The 21,415-nt window shown below is 40.5% G+C and overlaps 1 protein-coding gene across 2 annotated transcripts in view; it reads right to left on the bottom strand.

Moving 5' to 3' along the window:
* Nucleotides 1–17,301, bottom strand: part of samd4a (sterile alpha motif domain containing 4A) — a 50,499-nt gene extending 33,198 nt beyond the window's left edge. For both annotated transcript variants that reach the window (XM_056372675.1, XM_056372684.1), the window contains exons 1-2: nt 17,160–17,301; nt 15,369–16,085 (exon numbers count right to left, since the gene is read on the bottom strand). In XM_056372675.1, coding sequence (XP_056228650.1) covers nt 15,369–15,564 — 196 coding nt within the window. In that variant the 5' untranslated portion in view covers nt 15,565–16,085; nt 17,160–17,301. The remainder of the gene's footprint in view (nt 1–15,368; nt 16,086–17,159) is intronic.
* Nucleotides 17,302–21,415: the final 4,114 nt, after the last annotated feature.

Here is a 21,415-nt window from a genome sequence, read left to right as displayed (position 1 = left end):
ACTTATAGCAACGGAGTTGCACTCTCAGCTCAGGGGTTTTCGCTTTTTCCTTAGTAAAAGTTGTTCTCAGCAGCTTTGTGAAGAGGATTTAGGAGAAAACTTTTAGGAAGAAACTTATAGTGTGACTTAGGGGAACTCTTATTGGTAAGATAAAATGCTTTGTGAATACAGGCCCTGGATTCTATCAATCAAACAAGGTAACGTACGTGTCAAAAATAACGCCTGTATTCTGCTGTATATGTGTGTGTGATCTATGAGTGGTACATCACAGATGGTTAGCCTCTTAATATTGCCGGCAGTGGTGAGAGCCAAACATTACACTGATAAATTCTTAGTGATAATATATCTGTCAGTTTTGGAATAAGATCTACTGGGCACATACTGTATGTGTACTCACATACAGTACTTTTAATATTCAAAACACACATTTTAGTGCCTGATCATCATCTGGGATTGGAAAACATCATATTAGCACACAGAAAGTGTTCATCCTGATCTTATTTCAGTAATACAAGCTTAGCGGACTAAAAAGTGGCTCTCCTGCATCAGCTGAAGTGGCAATTACACTGGACGGCAGTAGATGACACCATGTCAGCATCTAGTTCACAAATAATTTTGTCGACTTTTCTAGATTTAAACACTGAAGCAGCGGGCAGAAAGGAAGGACACACAGGGCACTCATCATGCTACTCTGTCCTCACTAATGTGCAGCATGTAAAGCTAACTGTGATGGAAATTGAGATGGTTGAATGAAACAAGGGGCTGTGCGGTGATTACGAGACAACACTGTTAACATTTACAGCCAATGATCCAACTAACATGAGCTTGAATCTGGGAACTTCTTGACTGATGATTCAAATCATCGATATTTTGAGGGCAGCCCCCCTGTTTTAACTGGTCATCATCCAAACCTCAGTCCAAGCTTTCCTGCTACATCACTCTTCTCTCCTAATGAAAACCAGGAGACGCTATAGAAAATACTATAGGCTACAAAACTTCTTCTTCACCGAAACCAAAGGATCCTGTAGGAAATAACATCAAAAATTATTGCAATGTGCTTTATGATAGATAATATATTTGATGGACTAATTAAAATTAATAAGGAAAACTTTAAACAAGTTAAATGTGGAAAATAGTCCACTATGATATTTCCACAGGAAATACTGACGTGAAGATTTGCTCTGTGTTTACTGTGTTCAGATCACAGGAGTAACTTTTTCTGAATGAAAATCAGTGAATCGGTTTCTCCAGAGCATTTAAAATAACAAAGAGAGAGAGAGACAGAGAGATTCCTGACACCCATAATAGAACAGGAAGAGGAACACCTTTTCATAGCCGTCTTGCATCATCACAACCAGGACACCTGGTCAAATTATAGAACTTTATATGAAGCTCTCATCCTCTCACAGCTCTCATCTGGTTTTCACATTGTGTGTGTGTGTGTGTGTGTGTGTGTGTCTTTGTAGCAGTGTTGGTGTACAGTAGGTGTAAAGTAGGTATTTTCCTCTTAGGTGCTTATTTATTTATACTGTGTAATGTTTTAAACAGTCACCAAAAAGAATGTGCATATGCACACACTTGTACAGTGGGAAGCACCTGTCTGACGATGAGTTGGACATGTTTGTCGGTGTGTATGTATGTGTGTGTCTTTCTCCACAGGAAAAGGAAAAGAATCATCACAGCTACCGTGCACACCAGCATCCTGCTTCACTGGCTTCATCAGAATAGAGTGCTCTTAACATCGACACAACTACTACATCGACACAAACCTTTATTACTCCTATGCATAACAAAGTGTTCATCCTTTAGTCAAGAGAAAAACCATGAATTTGGGGTCCGGATTTTATGGATCTATTCTTTAAGAAAATCATACATGTGATCTCTATGCCATTTTGTCAGATCCACAACTTTCCAAAGATTATCAAGGTCTAATATCAAGGTATTATTTGCTGTGTAGCAGAGAGAGGAGGGAGAAGGTCACACTTGCTCATGTTTAGAATTCCTCTCTGCCCTAAAAAGATGGATACCACAGATTATTTTTTCTAAAATGTTTATGGTCAAACATTAAAACTTCAGTTTGGATTTAATGTCAACATAAATAAAACTATAGCTGCACCCATGGTACATCTGTACCATGGATATCTCTGTCCTGCAGGACTACTTGTTGCCGTCTACTGGAAATGACCTTAATTTGTGTTTTCTGGGTAAGTGAAGAGGCCAGATGATTTTTGTATTGTCTCATCTCTTTCCCAGCAGTGGGGGAGGTTTCCTAGTAGAAGGGTATGGCTGCTACATGAATGGAGAACAATTCTTTGCTATCCTTTACTCCAACCCCCCTCCCTTCCCACTTCCTCTTGAGTCTTTCATCAACATCCTCTTTTCTCCCCTGCTGCAGTAGTAACTGGTGGTTGGAGGTCTGGAGGAAGCAGGGTGGGGGGCTGAAAGGGCAAATGATTTGCAGTCTACCTGTGGAAGCCTACGTAGCACTCCAGTGTTGGGGAGGCTCTGAATGTGGCAGTCGCAGCTATGCTGGGAATGTGAGCCTCCGCTCTGCCAGGGCTGGACCGGAGAAGCCCACAACTCTATTTAAGGAAATGGCAGTCAGGGGCCCATCAGCCGCTCTCTGAGCCTCTCCGTTTCTCTGTCTCTCTCTTGCTCTGCTCAAACCCCCCCTTCCTTCCTTTTACAAGAATGATAATTATTTTCCTTTGTGGAAGAAAGGTTTATTTCCGTACCTGCTAGGAAGATGGCGAGAACACACACACACACACACACACACACACACACACACACACACGCACACACACACGCACACACACACGCACATACACACACACAGTCTATTGGTGGTGCGGTTTGGGTTATTGTTTCCGGTACATTTGTGAACTTAAGGGAGTGTGTCTTTGTAAACTGCTTTAGTGCTGCGGTCTGCCAACAACAACAAAAACAACAACAAGCCACTCAAGGGAGGATGAGTGTGAAAGAAGGTGAAAGTACTTGAAGAAGGGACACAGTAGGTACACAGGAATCTTTTTGCGAGTATTTCTACTGTCTATGGCCCAATCAAAGTCTTTCAAGCTTCACCGATCACTTCATTGACAGCAGAGCTGTATAAGTGTGTTTGTGTGTAGGGACCAATTGGTGAAATAACATGACCCATTCGGAAAAACATGACAGCGCACCAGCCTGAGGCGACAAGAGCTCTACTAGAGTCGATCAGTGGATCAAAGAGAACTGCGTTTACAACGTTTAACTTTAACTTTAGGATTACTGGACTCCTTAAAGATGTTCAAACATACAAAATATCACTCTATACAAAGATGTATATTGTTATGTACAGTCATAATGTTTAACACTACAAGGGAGGTGGGGGATAAAATATTCCCTGTGGTCTCTGGTAATTTGATTATTGTTGTACATGGGATTTCAAAGTTTATGTATTACAGGATGTGGTCTACAACAGAAATCATGTAACTCTTCACAATCGTCATCCCTTTTTAGATTCAGTCATGGCGTCCTCCATGAAAAGGAAGAAAATGAGGCACTGGACAAGAGAAGAAAGTGAATGTCTCCTCTGTGTTTGGGGAGATCCACAGTTTCAGCATCAGTTCAAAATTATAATATACTGTATGATCATAAAGTCCAGGAAATATATTTACCCTAAGGGTTTGTGGACTTTGCCCATCCATTCGGTCAACATCCTAACATGTTTCTGCCTATCAGATTGACAAAAACTTCCTCCATCACATAAAAGCTGAATTTCACACTGAACTGGTAAAGTGCACGAGAAGGAAAGAAAAACTCAGATCCATTTTAAGGATGTTGCTCCGGATGTGATTTAAATAAAAAACTATTATAATTTCAGATGTAAGTCTGACTGGAAAGGGGTTCAAAAATTACTTACACACTCCAGACTGGATTATAATCAACTAGCATAGCAGGTAATATTACAATCAACCCACCTCCCCAAGAGAAATTAATACTGTCCACATGAGGCTTTAGTTGAATTTATAGTATTTTTTATGACAAGTGATTTAAACTGACACCTGGGCGGGACTTGAGCACCTTGGTTAGTCTGGCTGCAGACAGTGAACACAGCTTCCTGGAGGAGTCTGGTTTGGATGAGGTCATTTCCACCGACCAGGGACTCAAAGTCTCATGTTGTATGGCCGTCACAGCAACCGTTGCCATAGAGCTCTCTTGCTGGGCTGGTTCTGGTGATGTCACTCTGTCTGTCGTGGCCAGCAGTGTGTCAGCCAATTAGAAGTAAACGAGAGTGGTCGGCGGCGCCTTGCTGTGTCTCAACTGTCACCGTCCATTCATGTGAGGACAGAGGGGACAGTCAGAGACACAGCTGAGCCTGGAGCAGAGCCCCACATTAAGGTTTTGGCTCGGCTGCTGTGGACTAGCAAACTATAAACCTGCCAAGAATACTTTTTTTTCCCCAACCCGCCTCATGTTAAGATGTCTTTAGCCTTTTTCAACGTTATGGTAGGAATAAGACGTGTAATGGTAATCAAAGACTTAAATAACGCAGAGTTCTTATGCTTACTTTGTTAATAAAGTACTGTGCAAAAGTTTTAGGCTCTCCACTCCTTTCCACTGGAGTTGTTGGAACTACAGAAACACTCAGTGAACTGTAACTGAACCGTAATGTCACAGTGGATACACTTCCCTCACATAAGATAGAAAGACAGGTACAGACACAGAGTTTCAGTTTTACCTATATCAGAGAATTTATTCAGAGTTTACGTTAATTAACGACAGCTGAAATGATCTGCCATCGGTGATGTTTGCCATTTTAACTAGTAAAAGTGACGATCACCAGCAGCTAAAGAAGCTTCTACCTGAATGTTTTGTAATAATGCTGGTTGTCAGTCACTAAACTCCAGTGCTAACAAATCTGTTATCTCTCTTTTCTCTCTCTTATAGGGTATTTCGCCAACCACTCACTGTCATATTCACACTCAAATTTTCACTAAAATAGCTCAATGTTCACATTGTAGGGGGTGAAACACAATAGAATATAGTACAGAAAGAATCAGATTTTTTTTTATCCGATGCAGATCCTACAAATTATGCCCATATCGGCTCTGATGAGGATCCTTGGGATTGGCTCAGGACATCTCTAACCTCAATAATAAACACAAACTTAGATCAATAGCTCTCTGACAGTGTCAGTCAAAATGGATCGTTACTATCTTCATAAAGGTAAAATTTATAGCAAAAAAAATCTAATTTCAGCTGATGTATTGTTGTTGAATTTGTTTTCATTCCATTTCATTATTGATATTGAAAATTCAGTGTCAGTTGGGCAGTTTAAGGCAGATTTATATTTGTGCTCGAAGGTGTTACAGTGTAGCTACCAAGCCTGGGCATATAGCGGATATAGGTACATCTCAAAAATGTAACTATACAGTGGGGCCACGACCACCACAAAGATACCACATTGGGACCACAAGAGAGAACTGTGACTGGTCAGCTTGGGCTGCTGGTGTTTTCTCCAACAGATTTCTGATGCCAGTAGAGATTTGGCATCAAAGACAACATTAAGCAAGTTAAAGAAGGCTCAGTGATCTTCTCATTTTCAGTCGCGCACATCTAGCAAAGCCATCTCGGTCACAAAGCCTCGGCTCGTGATTTTCAGTCTTGTGCATAGCCCACCGTCATTCTATATTACACCAACACTATTACTGTGGGGATTATAATAAAAGCAGGACACAGCCTGATCATGTAAAATACATATGTCTGGTGTTGTTAGTGCTATGAGTATCAGTCCATCCATCACTAAATTATCAAATAATGAAAACATACACCTTAAGTATCTACAGCAGGGCTGCTGTTAACTCCTTGTGTCAAGTATAAACCCAGTTTTATTCACAGCTATCTCTTCACAGATCCACTGCACTTCAGAAAACATTTTTGTATTGCATTTTTGCAAATAACTAACGTGTCGTTTATATTTTCAAGTTTACATAAAACACTGAATGATTACTAATGGTTAAAGTTATACAGGTTTTATGGATGTTTACTGATAGCTTAATCATTTTACAAAAATCTTACCAGCATATCACACACAATTATTGGTAATTGCAAACTTGATGAAGAAAATCCAGTTTCCAGGTTCCAGACATTTCTGAGTGACGCAAGAAACTACTAACTGAAACTACATCGTTATTAAGACGTAAGGAAGTTTTTTTTAAAATGTCAGCTGCAGGTGTACACAGCTCATGATTATTAGATAAATTATGGAGTGACAGTGTACAGTCTATGGGCCAGCATCTTCCTCGTTCCAAGTCAAACTTATGTTATTTTGTGAACTGCCTTGTCTGTACAGATCTGCTTGTCCGTGCAGTTGGGACTGGATGGCTCCCAAGCTTAAACAGCCTCCTTACACAAGAAGTGTACTGTATAGCACAGCCAGCTGCCTGAGAGTGGGGTGGGGTTGGGGAAGGGCTGGGCCGGGCCTGGGGGGCTATATGGGGAAACATTATACGCCTGTATGTCTGGTCTGGTCAGGGCGAGACTGACTGGTCATCTATGAGACAGGCTGGTATCCCTCACCTGTTCTCACCCTCTCTCATTCTCTCTTGCATGCTATCTTTCTCACTCTCACACAGACACAGACACAGACACAGACACACACACACACACACACACACACACACACACACACACACACACACACACACACACACACACACACACACACACACACACACACACACACACAATGTTTTCAACCTAATATTGTATCTGTACTCCGGCATAATTTAATTAAATTTTTTAGACATACTCACTAAGGGTTTTGGATGGATACATGCTGAGAACAAATCACAAATAAGGTAGCAAATAAAAAGAAAAAAAAATTTGGTTAGTTGCAGTTTACAGCTATTGCAATTTCTCTTTGGTTAATTAAAAGACAGGGCTTACATATGACTTTTATAAATTGATTTCATAACCATAACAACTCTCTTACAAAACTGGATCAGTAGGTTAGCTTAAAAAATACAAATGTGTGTCTATTCTATTCTAAAAAAGTTACCAACATACCACCATTAATTGTTACTAACATGATTTCACAACCACTACAACTAAAAGAAAAACTGTCACAAAGTATTTCCTTGTGCTTCTTCTTCTGACAGCTTCTGTCATTGGCTTGGCAATGATCTTGGCATTGGCCCCTTTCTCAAGCAACATAATTAGACTACTGTAACAAGTGTTCCATTTAACTACATCATAAGTAACGGAAGTCCACTTTAGCTAAATGTCGACACCGTTGTCTCATGAATTAGTCTCATGTTTAAAAACAAATCCAAAAGCCAATAGTTAAATTACATTGTGGATGTGGCACTATTATATTATATCAGCATAAAGAAATTGAACTATCAGGGGCTAACGTTAGAAGCATCACAGAATGTGTCTATTACAGGTGGTAGGCTAAAACAGAATGAGGGACCAGTCAAGTCCTCTCCCCCACAACATTCAACCAACATCACTGAAGATTCAGACAGGTCCAAACCAACAACCAACATCATAGGAGTGTTTATTGCTGCAGAAATGTCTCCATACTTCGCTCAGAGTGGTTGACCCCTACAATAACTATAATGTTCCACCATGTGTACATAGTTTTGATAGGTCAGAGCAATACTGACAAATTACTTTTTTCTATTTTAGTACGTTGTGACCTTTTGCAAATGTTTGAGTAACACGGCAAGAATTATGGCAGTACCAAAAACATACGAAACCCTCTTTACACCCAAGAGCCACAGCATGAGTCAGACTATTAATTTTTTGTGCCATGAAAACTCAAATATACTAACTGAAAACATATTCAATGTGTATTCTGTCTGTTTGAAACACTTCCTTAATGCTAGAAGACTGGCTGCTCAATCATAAATGATGATCATGTGCCTTTTGGTTTGAGACTGGGTGTAAACATACACAGATACACATATGACACAGTAATCCAACTTGCTGGGGAAAGCAAAGCTGGGATCAAAGTTATAAAGAAGCACAGAAGGGTTCACTGAGAAACTAAACCTCCAGGATTTGTGAAGCGCTTGATTGCATAATCCCAGCTATCTGTGACACCTCGTCTCTCACAGATAATATCAAGAGCCTGACATGTCTGAGGCTTTGAGTATCTTCCATTGGCGTGGAGGCCTTTTGGCAGCTAGTCCTGAGCCCCAGTTTCTGTCCATCCTCTTGTTTTCACACACACGCAGAAAACAAACAAAAACAGACAAACACACACTTGGAAGCAAGAGCTGAAAATAAAAAGCCTTTGCTGTAGAAGCCGAGGGGAAAAGACAAGCTTTATTTCGTTTTCCCCTCTGGTCGTTTTGGCAGGTTGTCTGTCCCCATTCCTGAGGTTCAGTACGAGTTCACAGAACACACCGTCAACTTCCAGAAATAAACTGTTTGCTCATGCGTGGGTGCGATGAAATAGTTTGGCGCCTAATCCAGAGACAAGAGTTTTCTCTCTGTCTCTCTTTCTCTCTCTCTCTTTGACAGAATAGCCAATGAGACATTTAGAAACACAGAAAGGATGTTGACAAATGGAGCTTGTGTGAGTGTGTGAAAAATCAGATCAGATCACTTCCACTTTTAACTTTTATCTCTATGAGAGCCAATATTTTTAGCCAGAGCAGGCCAATTACATCAGATTCAAGTTAAAGGGTGATAGCTGTGTTTTTTTTAAGTGTATGCTTGCTTTCAGAGAAGACATTTACAGAAAAATCATGAAGCCCTGATTTGGTTCGGTCAAAGATTCTGTTTTATTTCATGGTGCCGTTAAGTGTTATATCAGTACTGATTATGTTACACTCTGCCGATCACCTGACCCCTCACAGAAAGAAATGGAAGTCTCTTCCAGGGAAATTTTTAGAAACTTTTACAAACTCTTTTTAATTAGTGTTGACAAGGACAGCTGCTACTTTCAAGCCAGGTCTGAATATTTTGACTTTCAAAAACAGGTAAACCTTTAAAAACATAAAACAAAAACCTTGATGAGGAGGTCAAAAGACTAGGCAGAGAAACGGGTGAATGAATTAGAGCTGTAAATGGCACCAGTATTCTCTGAGTCTTCATCTTTTCCCTTCCTCACCCCACCCCTCCTCCTCCTCCTCCTCTCACCCTCCCCTCATCCATACCGCGGTGTACTCAGGAGACCTTAGCTCCACTGAAGGTGGAATCAGTTTTCCTTTTCCACTGTGTCTTTTTCCCCCCTCACTGGAAAAGCCCCCGTTCAACTCTCACTGAGCGCCTGACTCAAGTGTGCTCCGACGTGCCCACATTCCTAGACAGTATCCCCAACACCGGAACCGTTTACCGCCTCAGCCAGGAATGCTGATTTCCAGCCCAGGTTTTCATCAGGCCTAGTTTAGGCAGAGAGCGCAACAGGAATTCACTGAGTAATACTAGCCATTATACAACGCAGACTTTCCCTTCATGTCAGTCATCTCACACACAGACAAATGCAGAAATATGCTTTCTCTCCCTCTCTACAGTATCAGACACAAAGCTAGTGGCGGCAGCATTTCAAGTTCAGATTCAATTATTCTACTACAAATTTGACTATGAGTGGACAATGACAGTATATTTCAATCTCTACTGCTACTGTTATGAAAGTATTATATGAACATGAATCCCATTATAACAGGTTAAAGTTAATGAAGCCTTTTAATCACAAGGATTAAAAACAGGGACAGGACAAAATTCTAATTAAATAATCCTTTGATAAATGAGGTATTAGTTAAACTTGCAGATTGTAGGAGAGCTGAAACAATTTGTGGATTAATCGACTCATCGAGTGATAATTGATTTTTAAGCGAAAATATAAAACATTTGATGGGTCCAGCTTCTTCAGTGTGAGGACTTGCTACTTTTTCCAGTCTTATGTTCTAGTAAACTGAATATCTCTGAGTTTTGGACTATTGGTGAATTACAACAAGCTATTTGAAAACATTATTTTACAGACCACACAACTAATTGATTAATCGAAAAAAAAAATTGGCATATTAATAGATAATGAAAAGAATTGTTGATTGCTGCCCTAGACTGAAGTCTGTTTTGCTGTTGTCTTTCTCTAATTGCTTAACACAACAGCGATTCAACTTGTCCATGACAACATCTACATTTGCTGTCCCAATGGTGTCTTGTAGATCTTTCTTGGGAAAGCAGTGATGTTTCTCTGGCACACTAACCTATTTTAGTCCATCATGCACTTATCACAGCGGGAAAAGTAACCAGCTATGGTGATCAAGAAGCATGCACCCCTGGAGAAGAATTTTGGTAGTGAAAGCCCAAATTTGGTGGCCTCTGGTACAGTCTAATGACACTACTCCATCATATACTCTGATCTTAATTATTGCATATTTTAATGTCGGCTGTAAAGGATAATTAGGATTCTTGTGCATTTTAGCCCACACAGTGTACCCACACAAAAAGCTACTAATATTTAAAGCCACACCTATCTCTGACTGAGAACTCAGAACATTCATTCATGGTTCAGATGTTGTCCTGTCTGATTCCTCTACCTGCTCTGTAAAAAAAACAAAACATGTTCATCTAATTCACATGACATGTTATCACAGATCTGAAACTAAATTCTCGGTAGCACAAAAACAACCACAGCAAAAATTTGTTGGGCAAAAAAGATGAAGACCATATCGAAGAAATTACGCCATTACTAGACTGAAATGGATGAACTCCCAGTTTAAAACAGTGACATTGGCTGCTGCCACTCATCCGATATACAGAGCTCTACCTCTGTCACCTTCAGTTCTACAACACAGCTGCTTGTACATATTGAATCACTGCCTGCCTCCTTCCTCAAACAGCCGTGCAGGCCAGGTCAGCAGTACACCACACGAAAATGAAGTTAGTCATTCAGAACACCAGGCCCACTGTCCACTCTTCCCCACCCCTTACACTAACCCTACACCCTCTGTGTATGTGTGTGTATGTGTAAGAATGTGTATGTGTGTGTATGTGTAAGAATGTGTGTGTGTGTGTGTGTATGTGTGTGTGTGTGTGTGTATGTCGTTCTTCAGACGGTGCTCTGCTCTGCTCCCTATTCATGTCCTCTCAACTTTATCCGATATTGTCCCTCTTGGGATTGTCTCAAAAGAAGTTTTGTTCTCCTTAAGGGGAGGCGGGGGCAGGAAGTTACATTCCTTAATAACCACAACTAAAATGCTGCAGGCTACATATTACTCCCGTCAAACATCACGAAAGAAAACCTGGATTTAAACTTTTACTGTGGTCCATTAGAAACAAATAAATCTGTGAAGTGATTTATAGGGCTGATTATTGATGGCACCTCCCTTGTTGACTTAGGGTTGGGGCTGAAATGAAAACTCAGAAAATGCAATTCTCCTTTAACACATATATACTGGTCAGATTCAGATAGATATATTGAGGCTTAAAAATACACAAACTCTTAAAAGTAATCAAATTACTAATGGGAGTCAATGAAAAACTACAATTAAAACAAATCCTGTGTCATGCAACTCTGCCTGTCTTTCAGGGAGATAGTGATCCCATTGACTACGACTGCATCTCAAGTCGCAAATAAAGCCGCATCACTCGCTGGGTCCCAAAACAAGGCAGCCTCTCAGCCACTCAAAGAAGTAGGTCACTGAGGATTCCATTCATTTGTACACCGCTTTCCAAATAGTTGCGCTTTTCCACTCAGCCCAAGACTTCCAGCTGCATGTTAACCCTTTAACAGCCTGCAAGTCTCATTTCTGTACCAGTGCTTATTACTTATCAGTAAGTAAACTAACAGTTGTGTATGAGGGGCTCAAGGTTGTGTGAGCAATTTGTGATTTTGTTCCTAAACTGACTTGGCTTACAGTGATTAACAATTTTAAGGAGATGCTAAAAGGTTTTTACTTGGATTTATGTCTCTTTTTTAGACTTACATTGCCAGTACTCTGTGTTTTAAATTGATCACTTTCTTCGAAAAATACAGGTATTGGGTGTTTTATCGATACCTTTTTAATTGCATTCAATTTAACAAGCAATGTAGCAATACAATAATACAATTAAAATATTAATTAATCAAATCCCCAAACCCAACCCTCATTTAATTGGCTCCACCTGACAAGGATTATGTCATAATGAACTCTTTCTTACTTTCACTTCTGACTTGCATCAAATTCAGGAATATTCTATAAGGCAATACCCCAAATTTTCTAAAACATGTCCATCACTCCCTTCACACTGTGCATCTTCATACAGTACAGTATGATAACAACTCCTTCCACTATTGTTGTTGTGTGGGGGCAGAGTCAGACTTCCATTGTAGTAAAATGTATTTCTTAGCTGCGATCAGTGTAAGAAAGACCGTTTTACTCAGACATAGATCCAAGCCCAGCCCCATAACATATGAATCAGACTGTAAGCCTCTTTATTGAATCTTGGACATTTAGAAGATACTGTGAGGTTTTGGTTTTTTTTCATGTAATTAAGAAGGAGAGTGATAGGTATGGTGTAAAACATTCAGCCGTATTAACCTATATGTTGTATTTGTAAGAACAGATTGCGAGTCTTCATTTTTCTATTGTATAGCTCTTCCCATTTCCTTGTGGTGGTAAATCATTATGGTAAGATTGATACATTTTTGAAACTATATTTTCTGGAGATGCCATACTCTCTAGTGCCATAGGGATGGGTATTTGGGTATTTTGGAGAATTGTTTTAGATTTTTTTTCTTTTACCCAGCCCCTTATCTGTAAATATTTGTAAAAATGTGAGAGATGGAGATAAAATTGTTCTACAACACACTCAAATTCCTTAAAAAAAAAATCCATCTTTACAGAGATCCCCAACAGTGCGGATACCAGCTTCCTTCCATTATAAAAAAAAAAGCATAAAACAAAAAAATATGCTCCTTACATAGCTGTGGTAAGAAATAATTACAAACTGGCAAATACTCCATAATCAATACAAGACCAGTATTGCCCCAGTAAAACACCAAACCAATACATCAGCCTTACCCTAGCACATAAGCACTCAAACAAGCTACCACAACATACCAGAGGGATCACGTAACCAGACAACCTTCTCAATATCCCTCTTTTCAGCAGCATGTGTCCTGATGTTAAGTCTACGGTGCTGTAACAGGCCCACTGATTCCATTTTATTTAGCTGAATCAGCGGACGGTGAGGGACCATAAGCTGACACAAGTGGGAGAAAACTGAAGGGTGTGGCCCAAAATTCAGTCTGGAGGGACAGAAGGTAGGAGCTCATTAAAATCTACTATGACAGAGGTTGTTGTAGAGAGCCAAAATGTACTGAAACAACACAGCCACACTTGCTGAAAATAGGGAAATATGCACACTGATATTCTGTGGTGATAGTCACTGATAATTTTTGTTTGGGGAAATAATCCAGCTTCAGAAAACACAATTTATAGTAAAGAACGGCAAGGATAAACAGTTAAAAACTTGCTATTAAGAAAGGGAATTTGGTTCATCGTTCGAATTAAAATCAGGTCACAGAATGTGCTGAGTACACAGCAAAACGAACGAAGCACTGGTATTATTTAAGCCTAATAACATAATATGCTGCATAAATGTTTGCTCATGTGGTGCTATTTCTTTGAACCGTCTGCAACAGATGTTACTTTCAGAAAGTCACAATCAGGGTTTGCATAGAGAATTAAGAGGCCGCCTCCAGCTCTCGACAAAACTCTGACAGGTGCGTTCATGGAAAACACCATTTACCAACAAGCATCTGTCATCTATAACTGCAATTGGTGTATCACAGCGATATGGTGGCGCTGTATTGTAATCAGCACAGTGCACTTGGAAAGGCGCTGCCAAAACTGCCAAAGAGGAAGAACTGCAATTTTCCTCAAGAAATATTCAATTAAAACCAAAGTGTCGTCATAATCAAGGCAAATGTGACAGTGACAATATAGCATGATATGGATCTCAGGTCTTACCGTCCACTCCACGCTATTTGTTCAAATACCAATCACAGCTACAAATCATATCAATCTTTAACTCACAGACCTTTTGATTATGTTATTTTACACACACAATCAAAACTCAACCCACAAGCATATTTCCTTCATGTCTCATTCCCACCTAAATCATAAATCAGATTCTTGTTAGCTGGGAAATTAATATTCATGCAGAATATAAGCATGACATATGACTGTGACTCAAGTTTCGTGACAAAGATCACAAGACAATGTCTCTTTGACTCACTGACTCACACATAATACACCGTATTCTGAAAAGTACAAAAATGAGAGTCTCTCTATGTCTTCAGTTTGTTTTGGTTCACAGTATGAACCAGCCTGACTTTGGGAGGATTCCACTAAGGAAACTTTATATAGTATGCTTTGATGTCTCCAGCTTTATATTAAACAATAACAAAGACCAGCCTATATTAACTGCAGCCACTGCCCATTGTAAACCCTGATGGAAACTATGTAATGTGTGAATGTCACTGCAGGGCAGGGCTATTATGTCACTCCAGTAATGTCTGCTGCCACAGTGTCAGCCAGCAGATGTGTTACTGCATGCAGATGTTGCCATAGGTACACACAGATGCCTGCTCTACATTGCAGCAGCAGCAACACTTCATTCTATTTTTCATGAGCCCAGTCAGTTGCCAGGGTTTTTGTTTCCATGGCCACGCTGCAGTCTGATGCAACAAAACCCAGCCAGAGCCCCCCTTGGGTGCCTTGGCGCGATACCAACCCAGGGAGCGCTACAGCACTATAGGCTGGCACACTGACTGACTGACTCTCCAGCCAGCCACAGTGCCAGCTGAGCTAACACTATTCACAACCCCAACCTCCTCCCACAGTCGTTTACTGACTGGCTACAGTTCAACGCAAAAATTTGCACAGTTTCATACAATCAGTGATTCAGCTATTTGTTACTCTTGATGCTGGAATGTCTTGAACAGGGAATGTCTTCTAATGCTTGCATGGAGTCTATACTTATGTGTTTTCCTGTGTGTTTTCTCCAGGGTCAGAGACTACAGTGCCTTCAGGAAAACTGGCCAATAGGAACATAGGATGATTTTAAGATTTAAGATTTGTCAATTTAACAAGCATTTCTCCCTTTTATAACAACTTCTGCCAATTACCAGCAGTGGGACGTATGTTAAATTTAATCTTAGAGATACAAATAAAATGTTTTTTAAGAGGTGTAAGTGTGTTATTTTATAAATCACTGTCCTTATAGAGAGAGCAGGATTAGGTTTTTGTCGGAGAAAAATGCAATCTGAGAAACTAATTCATAGCTCTGGTCTCTCAGTACCTGTATGCATGTTCATTATATATTAATGGATGATGTACTGTAACAGTTGACTGTGTCTGAGCAGCTGAATATCCTACCTGGGTTGTTGGCCTCTCCCTCCAGGACCTGCAGTTCGGTGCATTCGGCAAGGGAGTGCTCCAGACAGAGCTGCAGGAAGCGGGCCTGGGTCCGGCTCACCCTTTTCAGCAGGGAAAGCAGAGCCACTGTCTGCTCACACTCATTCCACCCCTTGAACCAGCTGGCTAGCACGCCCACCTGATCACGAAACATCATGGTCTGCGAGGCGGGTTAAAGGTGGACTGACTGTGGTGGTGCCGGGCTGGGCTGAAAGGTGTGGGGAGCGACTCAGAGAGAAACTTCCCCCAAAACTTTACACTGATGGTTTGGGTAAAACTGATGGAGGATGATGCTGCTCTTATCAGCTGGTTGTTGATGTCTCTGTGGGGTCAGTCAGTGAAGTTCAGCTGAAGTGCTGGTTTGCCATTCTTAGCTTTGTCATTATTAGCTGGGACAGCAGAACACCAGGCTCTCATTGGCCTTCTGAGGCCAAAATTTGTTTCACCAACAGCCGGTGTTGGATATATTCCTGCTGCTTCTCCTGTCTGTTAATCTCCCTTGGTGGTGGGGGTGTGAGGTGCTCTTCTAGCTAGGCATTAGGAGATATGAGCTGCTCTCGGCTGCTTAGTCGCTCCCAGAGGGATTGATATTTGATGAGTCAGCTTTCTTCCAGCACACGCTGTGTCACATCAGCTTCAGCCTCACTGGCATTTTTCTTCAGGGAATCCCTCTTACGCCTGCAGGAGGATGTTAGATGTTAAGGGAGGGGTAGGGGAGAAAACACATATTTAACAGACAATTCTTTCTGTGGCTCTTCATACACATCTCTCCTCTGTTTCATACATATGCAATGACTTTTACAGTGCACTAGAAAAGAGCCTAACTTGAAATGCGACAGTACAGTGTCCCTGTTGCTTTAGCTCTGCAGACTTTGTGCTGCTGCAATAGAGCCGCTTTGAAGAAACCAGCCTTCAATAACTCATACATGCATTTATAGGTTGCCTTCTCGCCGTCGCCTATGCGCATAGGCTTGTGGCATTCACCGCCGAGACAAAAATAAATAATTTTCGTTTTTGGTATCCACCCATTCCTAAAAATACAGCTGTCGGTACTACTGGCGCTGCATCCCAGAATTTTCCAAAGAAAGGAAGCCGGGTCACCGACGGCTGCTCGTTGGCAGAGCTGTGTGCTGTAGAGACGTTAGCAGCGACTTCCCTCCGTTATTTTAATGACAGGTTAGCCTCATAAAGCTGTATTTTAAACCGAGGACAGGCTGGAGGGGTGAGTTTTAGAACAAGAAACACCGACTAAGAGTAAGCTAGGAGCAGACTCCAGGTTACAGGGCTGAGCGTTAGCCGCTGTCTAAAACTGTCACTTTGCTTCATCAGCACACAGGGAATGACCGTTGACGGATATATGTGTGTATATGTGTGTGTGAGCAGTTTGTAAAAGAAAAACTAATAAATATAACCTTACTTGTGTCTCAATCTCTTCTCTTATCTAGAATCATGTAACAACTGTGACTTTAACGTAGTTAGCAAAGTTGCAACTGTGGCTAAAATTAACGGCTACAACATTCTAATAACGGCTGCCATTGACTGAAATGAAAAAGCGTTCGCTAAGTGGTAAAACTGTGTAATTTCAATTTCAAGGCTGGTTGAGATAGATAGTAGGGTTGTGTTAGTCCTTTTTTCTTGGATAAATACTCAAGAAGAGTGGACAAAACAACGACAAAAAGCTTCAGAAACTTCAGTTTGAATATCTTAATTGTCGACGCGACGGTTAGAAGTACCGGGCTGGACTGGTCTTACCTCCTGGCGCAGTTTGCATCGTTGGGTTTGTCTCAGGACGGGCAACAGGCTCAGCTTTTTGGGGAGCGGTGCCCCTTCACTCCGGGTCTGAGGGATTTGCCATCTTGACTAACTTTTCCTCTGTCTCTCCCCAGCAGACGGTGCTCCGGTCTAAAAGACGCGGTCAAACCACACGGAGCAGAGTAAACAACTTCCGCCTACCGCCTTCAAAATAAAGTGCAACAACAAACAAAAGGTTCGAAACTTGCAAATGAATGAATTTAATTTAATTTAATTTTTACTGATTTATTCGAGCAACTCTTACAACCAGTGTCAACTTAGAATATGGTATACTTTGTCTGTGCTTAGTTTATAGAATAATGTGCTTGCTAAAAGTAAAGTGAGGATGCTTTCTAAAGTAATGTCATGAATAGGTTTCATTTCAGTTAACTTCATATGAAGTATAGTAAATATATATTTTAAAAAAGTAAAACTAAATCAATGTATGGTGTGACCACCCTTTGCCTTTGAAACAGCACCAGTTCTGCTTGGCATACTTTCACGCTGTTTATCAAGGTACACAGAGGGTAGGTTGTCCCAGTCATCTTCAGAACCATACTTCAACTGTCTCAGTGTCTTCCCATACTAACTCCATTATGTTGAGATCAGAGCTATGTGTCATAGTTGGTCAAGGAGGAGGTAGTACTAATGTAGTTTAGTCCTTGCCCAGGTCCAATGGTCACCGCCCTCCCAAATGTTCACAAGATTAATCTTGGGGTTGTGAAGTGATTAAAAAGGTAAGAAAAAGGAGAAACACAGATTAACTATACACATTTCATTTTTATTACTAATACTTTAACATTTAAAATTTAAATTTTTTAATCATAATTATTGCTCTTTTAATATGTTCAACCCATAACGTTGCAGATGGCTATGGTGGAGTTAATTCTAATTACTTTATTTACGGTTGTAAAGTTTGCAAATTCCATCTGGTGGACCAATAAAGTTCTATCTTATCATGACCTATGATAATAGGTCATTATCATCAATTATTTGTTGTTTCTATTTTGTATTATTAATCTGATATCTCAAAGTTATTTAATTTACAAAATACATGCTGCAGAGTAAAAGTATGTTTGCCCTGTAGTGGAGTAGAAGTATAAAGTAGGATAAAATGAAAATATAGTTCAAGTACAAGTACCTTATGACTGTAGCTACAAAGTACAGTGGGGGAATTCCAGCAGCTAACATCAAAACTGTGTTTTTCGTTATAGTTATTCCAAAACAAAATGAATGCATTAACTTGATTTCATCGTGTTGGTGTTTATTGTTGTGTACAACCTCCAACAACCGTTTGATAAACGCCCGCGCTCTTACTTTGAAGGCAGGAACGGTCAACTTCCTGCTGTGTTTTGGCCGCCTTGACGCGAAGAGGGGTCGCGCTGCTCGTTTCCACATGCTAATCATTAACAGCGGAGCATTACGTCAGGGGCTTGGCAGCGCGAGGAAGCACCAAAATAGAGGGAGAGGGGGGGGGCGTCAGAGGGGGAGGGGGAGATGGGGAAAGAGAGAGAGAGAAGAATCAACAAAACATGAGTTCCAACTTGAGCAAATAATTTAATTACTATTATATTAATTTTAGTGGCAAGCTTGATGTTAAGCTTTAAGAGTTTGGGAACAAAGAGGGTTATCAGTAAACAAAACTGTGGGAAAAGCTAGCTACCTAGCAAGCTAAGTGGTAACAGCACAAACAGTCAACTGTCAGCTAACTGCCATGGAACCTCATAACTAGACAAGGACAAAACTATTTAAATGACACAAAAGGAGAAAAGCAACAACAAAGATTAAAAAAAGAGAGAAACATGAATAAGATTAATTAACTACAGAACATTCCTGAAGGGTAAGAACATTTTTTTAAAGAAAAACTGGACTACATCTTTGTAAAAAAAAAAAAAAAAAAAAAAGAACTAGCTACTAGCTAACTAGCTAAACACCTTTGCTTTGTATATAAAGAAAGTGGAGATCACAGTAGTAATTTCTCAGTTGGAAACACAGACCCAAAACAACTACCACCAGATGGATGGAGTCTAAATAGTCTTGGGGTCCACCACCCACAGGCTATGACCAGTGAAGCAGGGAGGAAGAACTACAGAAGCAAGCTGCTCAGAGACCAACCCTAAACCACCCAGATCAGTCTTTAAAAGGCAAGGTGACAGAGCAGTAAGAACAGACCTGCTGTTATCTACAGAGCAAGCCAGAAGCTTGGCATTATAATATGGCTTGGCAATATAATGACCGGCAACAAATGACAGCTATATACAGATACTGTATCAAGATTCAGCATCAATTTTCACAGCACAGGCACAAAGATGGTTCAAGGGTCTCAGACAAAACTGGAAGAGTTTGAAAGAGACTTGAGCAGAGTGGAAACTCTCGCTCCAATGTCCCGTGTCCACACAGCCTAAACTGTGAGAGTCTGACACAATTCAGCTGCTGAAAAATGACATGAAACAGTTTAACAAAGAAAGCAATACTGCTGTCGGACAGTTGAGAGACAATTAACCTCTCAGATATGAACTATATCAGATGGGAAAAGAGGTGGAGCAGAGAGACACATTTCTTGTCAATCTAAAGGAGAAGCTGTTTAGGATGTCAGATGAGAGACACAGGTTCACAGACTGGCCCCAGCCCAGTCTCCCCAGTCCTCCACAGACTGGCCTCAGCATCCAGTCAACAGCACAGGCCAGACTATCCAGTTCTCCACAAGACAACTGTACATCTCCAGCCCTTCATACAGTCCCTCGCCTGGCCACAGCAGAGCCAATTACAGAGGAACAGGGACCACTGCATCACCAGCACACTTAAAACTGCAGTCCTTATTGACTCCAATGGCAAATTCCTGGAGCACAGAAAGCTGTTCCCTCACTACAGAGTAATGGCTCACAAAAGTTAAAATTATTCAATATTTTACATGATAAGAGAAGCTTAGAGAAAAGTCCAAAAGATTCACATAAATTTGTTCAGCAAAACATTTTCTTTTTCAAGTTTACATGATTATCTCAATAGTCCCCAATAGGCTTCTATAATGACTTTAATTATTTTTCCAGATGCTTTGAGGATGGAACACAATATCACAATCATGTATTGGGCATTTAAAGGACAATCTAACCCTTTTTTAGAATTCACATTTGCTATTCCTGTGCTCCAGAACAAACTGGTGAATATTTGTGAACATGCTGCACTCTCCTCTAAAGTAAGAAACCAAAGGGAGAATCTTAAAATGTGAAATGTCATCCCAGTTTATTCTGTAACAATGAATGGGGCTCTGATGCTGTGAGGCCTTAAACTATTTGCGTAATTTCTTACACTAAAATTAGAAAGAAAGAATCAAATTTTAAGCATCCAATTCAAAATCTGGATGCGACCTATTAGGGGGTACTTTACACAGATTATGGGGCTAGTGAGGTAATTTAGTGGCTCAAAGTAATTTCAGCGATATAACTTCAGTAGCCTGACTCAATTAAAAAGAGTAATTGAAATTCCTGCATTTCACATTTTAATCACTTCTGACATTTAATCAATATTTTACAGGAATACACATCTGTTGATTCTTCACAAAGTCAGTGCCCCCCGTGATTTATGAATTCTCTCTGATTTCTAGCTTTAAGGCAGATCATTCAGATTTAACTGTCCTTGGGCCCAGGAGTAACATATCTGACATTTAAACCTCTCATTTAGTTAAAATTGCTTTCAAATTAATGAACTGTACGTTTATGAACGTTGTGATTATTATTTATTAGTAACTTGAACTTCGTGCACAGGTGCTGTTGGACTTATACTTGTAGTTTACCTTCACTTACCACCGCAGTTTATTGATTTTTGCTGCTGCTTGTGGACTTCATGCTGGTTTACTCTGTGTCCATGAGAATCTGAGTACATATATAGTGTAAATGTGTCTTTTAATAAAACAGCATGTTAAGTAATCTTATTCCATCCTGCATCTACGGGAAGGGCTGGCATGGGGAAAATAGCGGGAAATGAACAAACCGTTCAGGCCCCGTACCGCCAGAACAGGAGGCCTAATGGCCGCCCGGCACGTGTGGTGGGCTTGAAACGTGGTTGTGGTTTGTTGGAGTCCGAAAACCAGGCGGATCTCTTCTTTCCCAGAATAATGTGAATAACAGCATAAGAAAAGTTAACTGGGGAACAAACAAACGCAGAAACGTTTCGTACCTGTGACAGCTTTGGAAATCGGACGAACAGGAAACGGGGCGTGC

The sequence above is a fragment of the Seriola aureovittata genome, chromosome 1 (assembly GCF_021018895.1).
Source record: "Seriola aureovittata isolate HTS-2021-v1 ecotype China chromosome 1, ASM2101889v1, whole genome shotgun sequence".
NCBI lineage: Eukaryota > Metazoa > Chordata > Actinopteri > Carangiformes > Carangidae > Seriola > Seriola aureovittata.
This window is presented reverse-complemented; position numbering and strand designations above follow the sequence as displayed.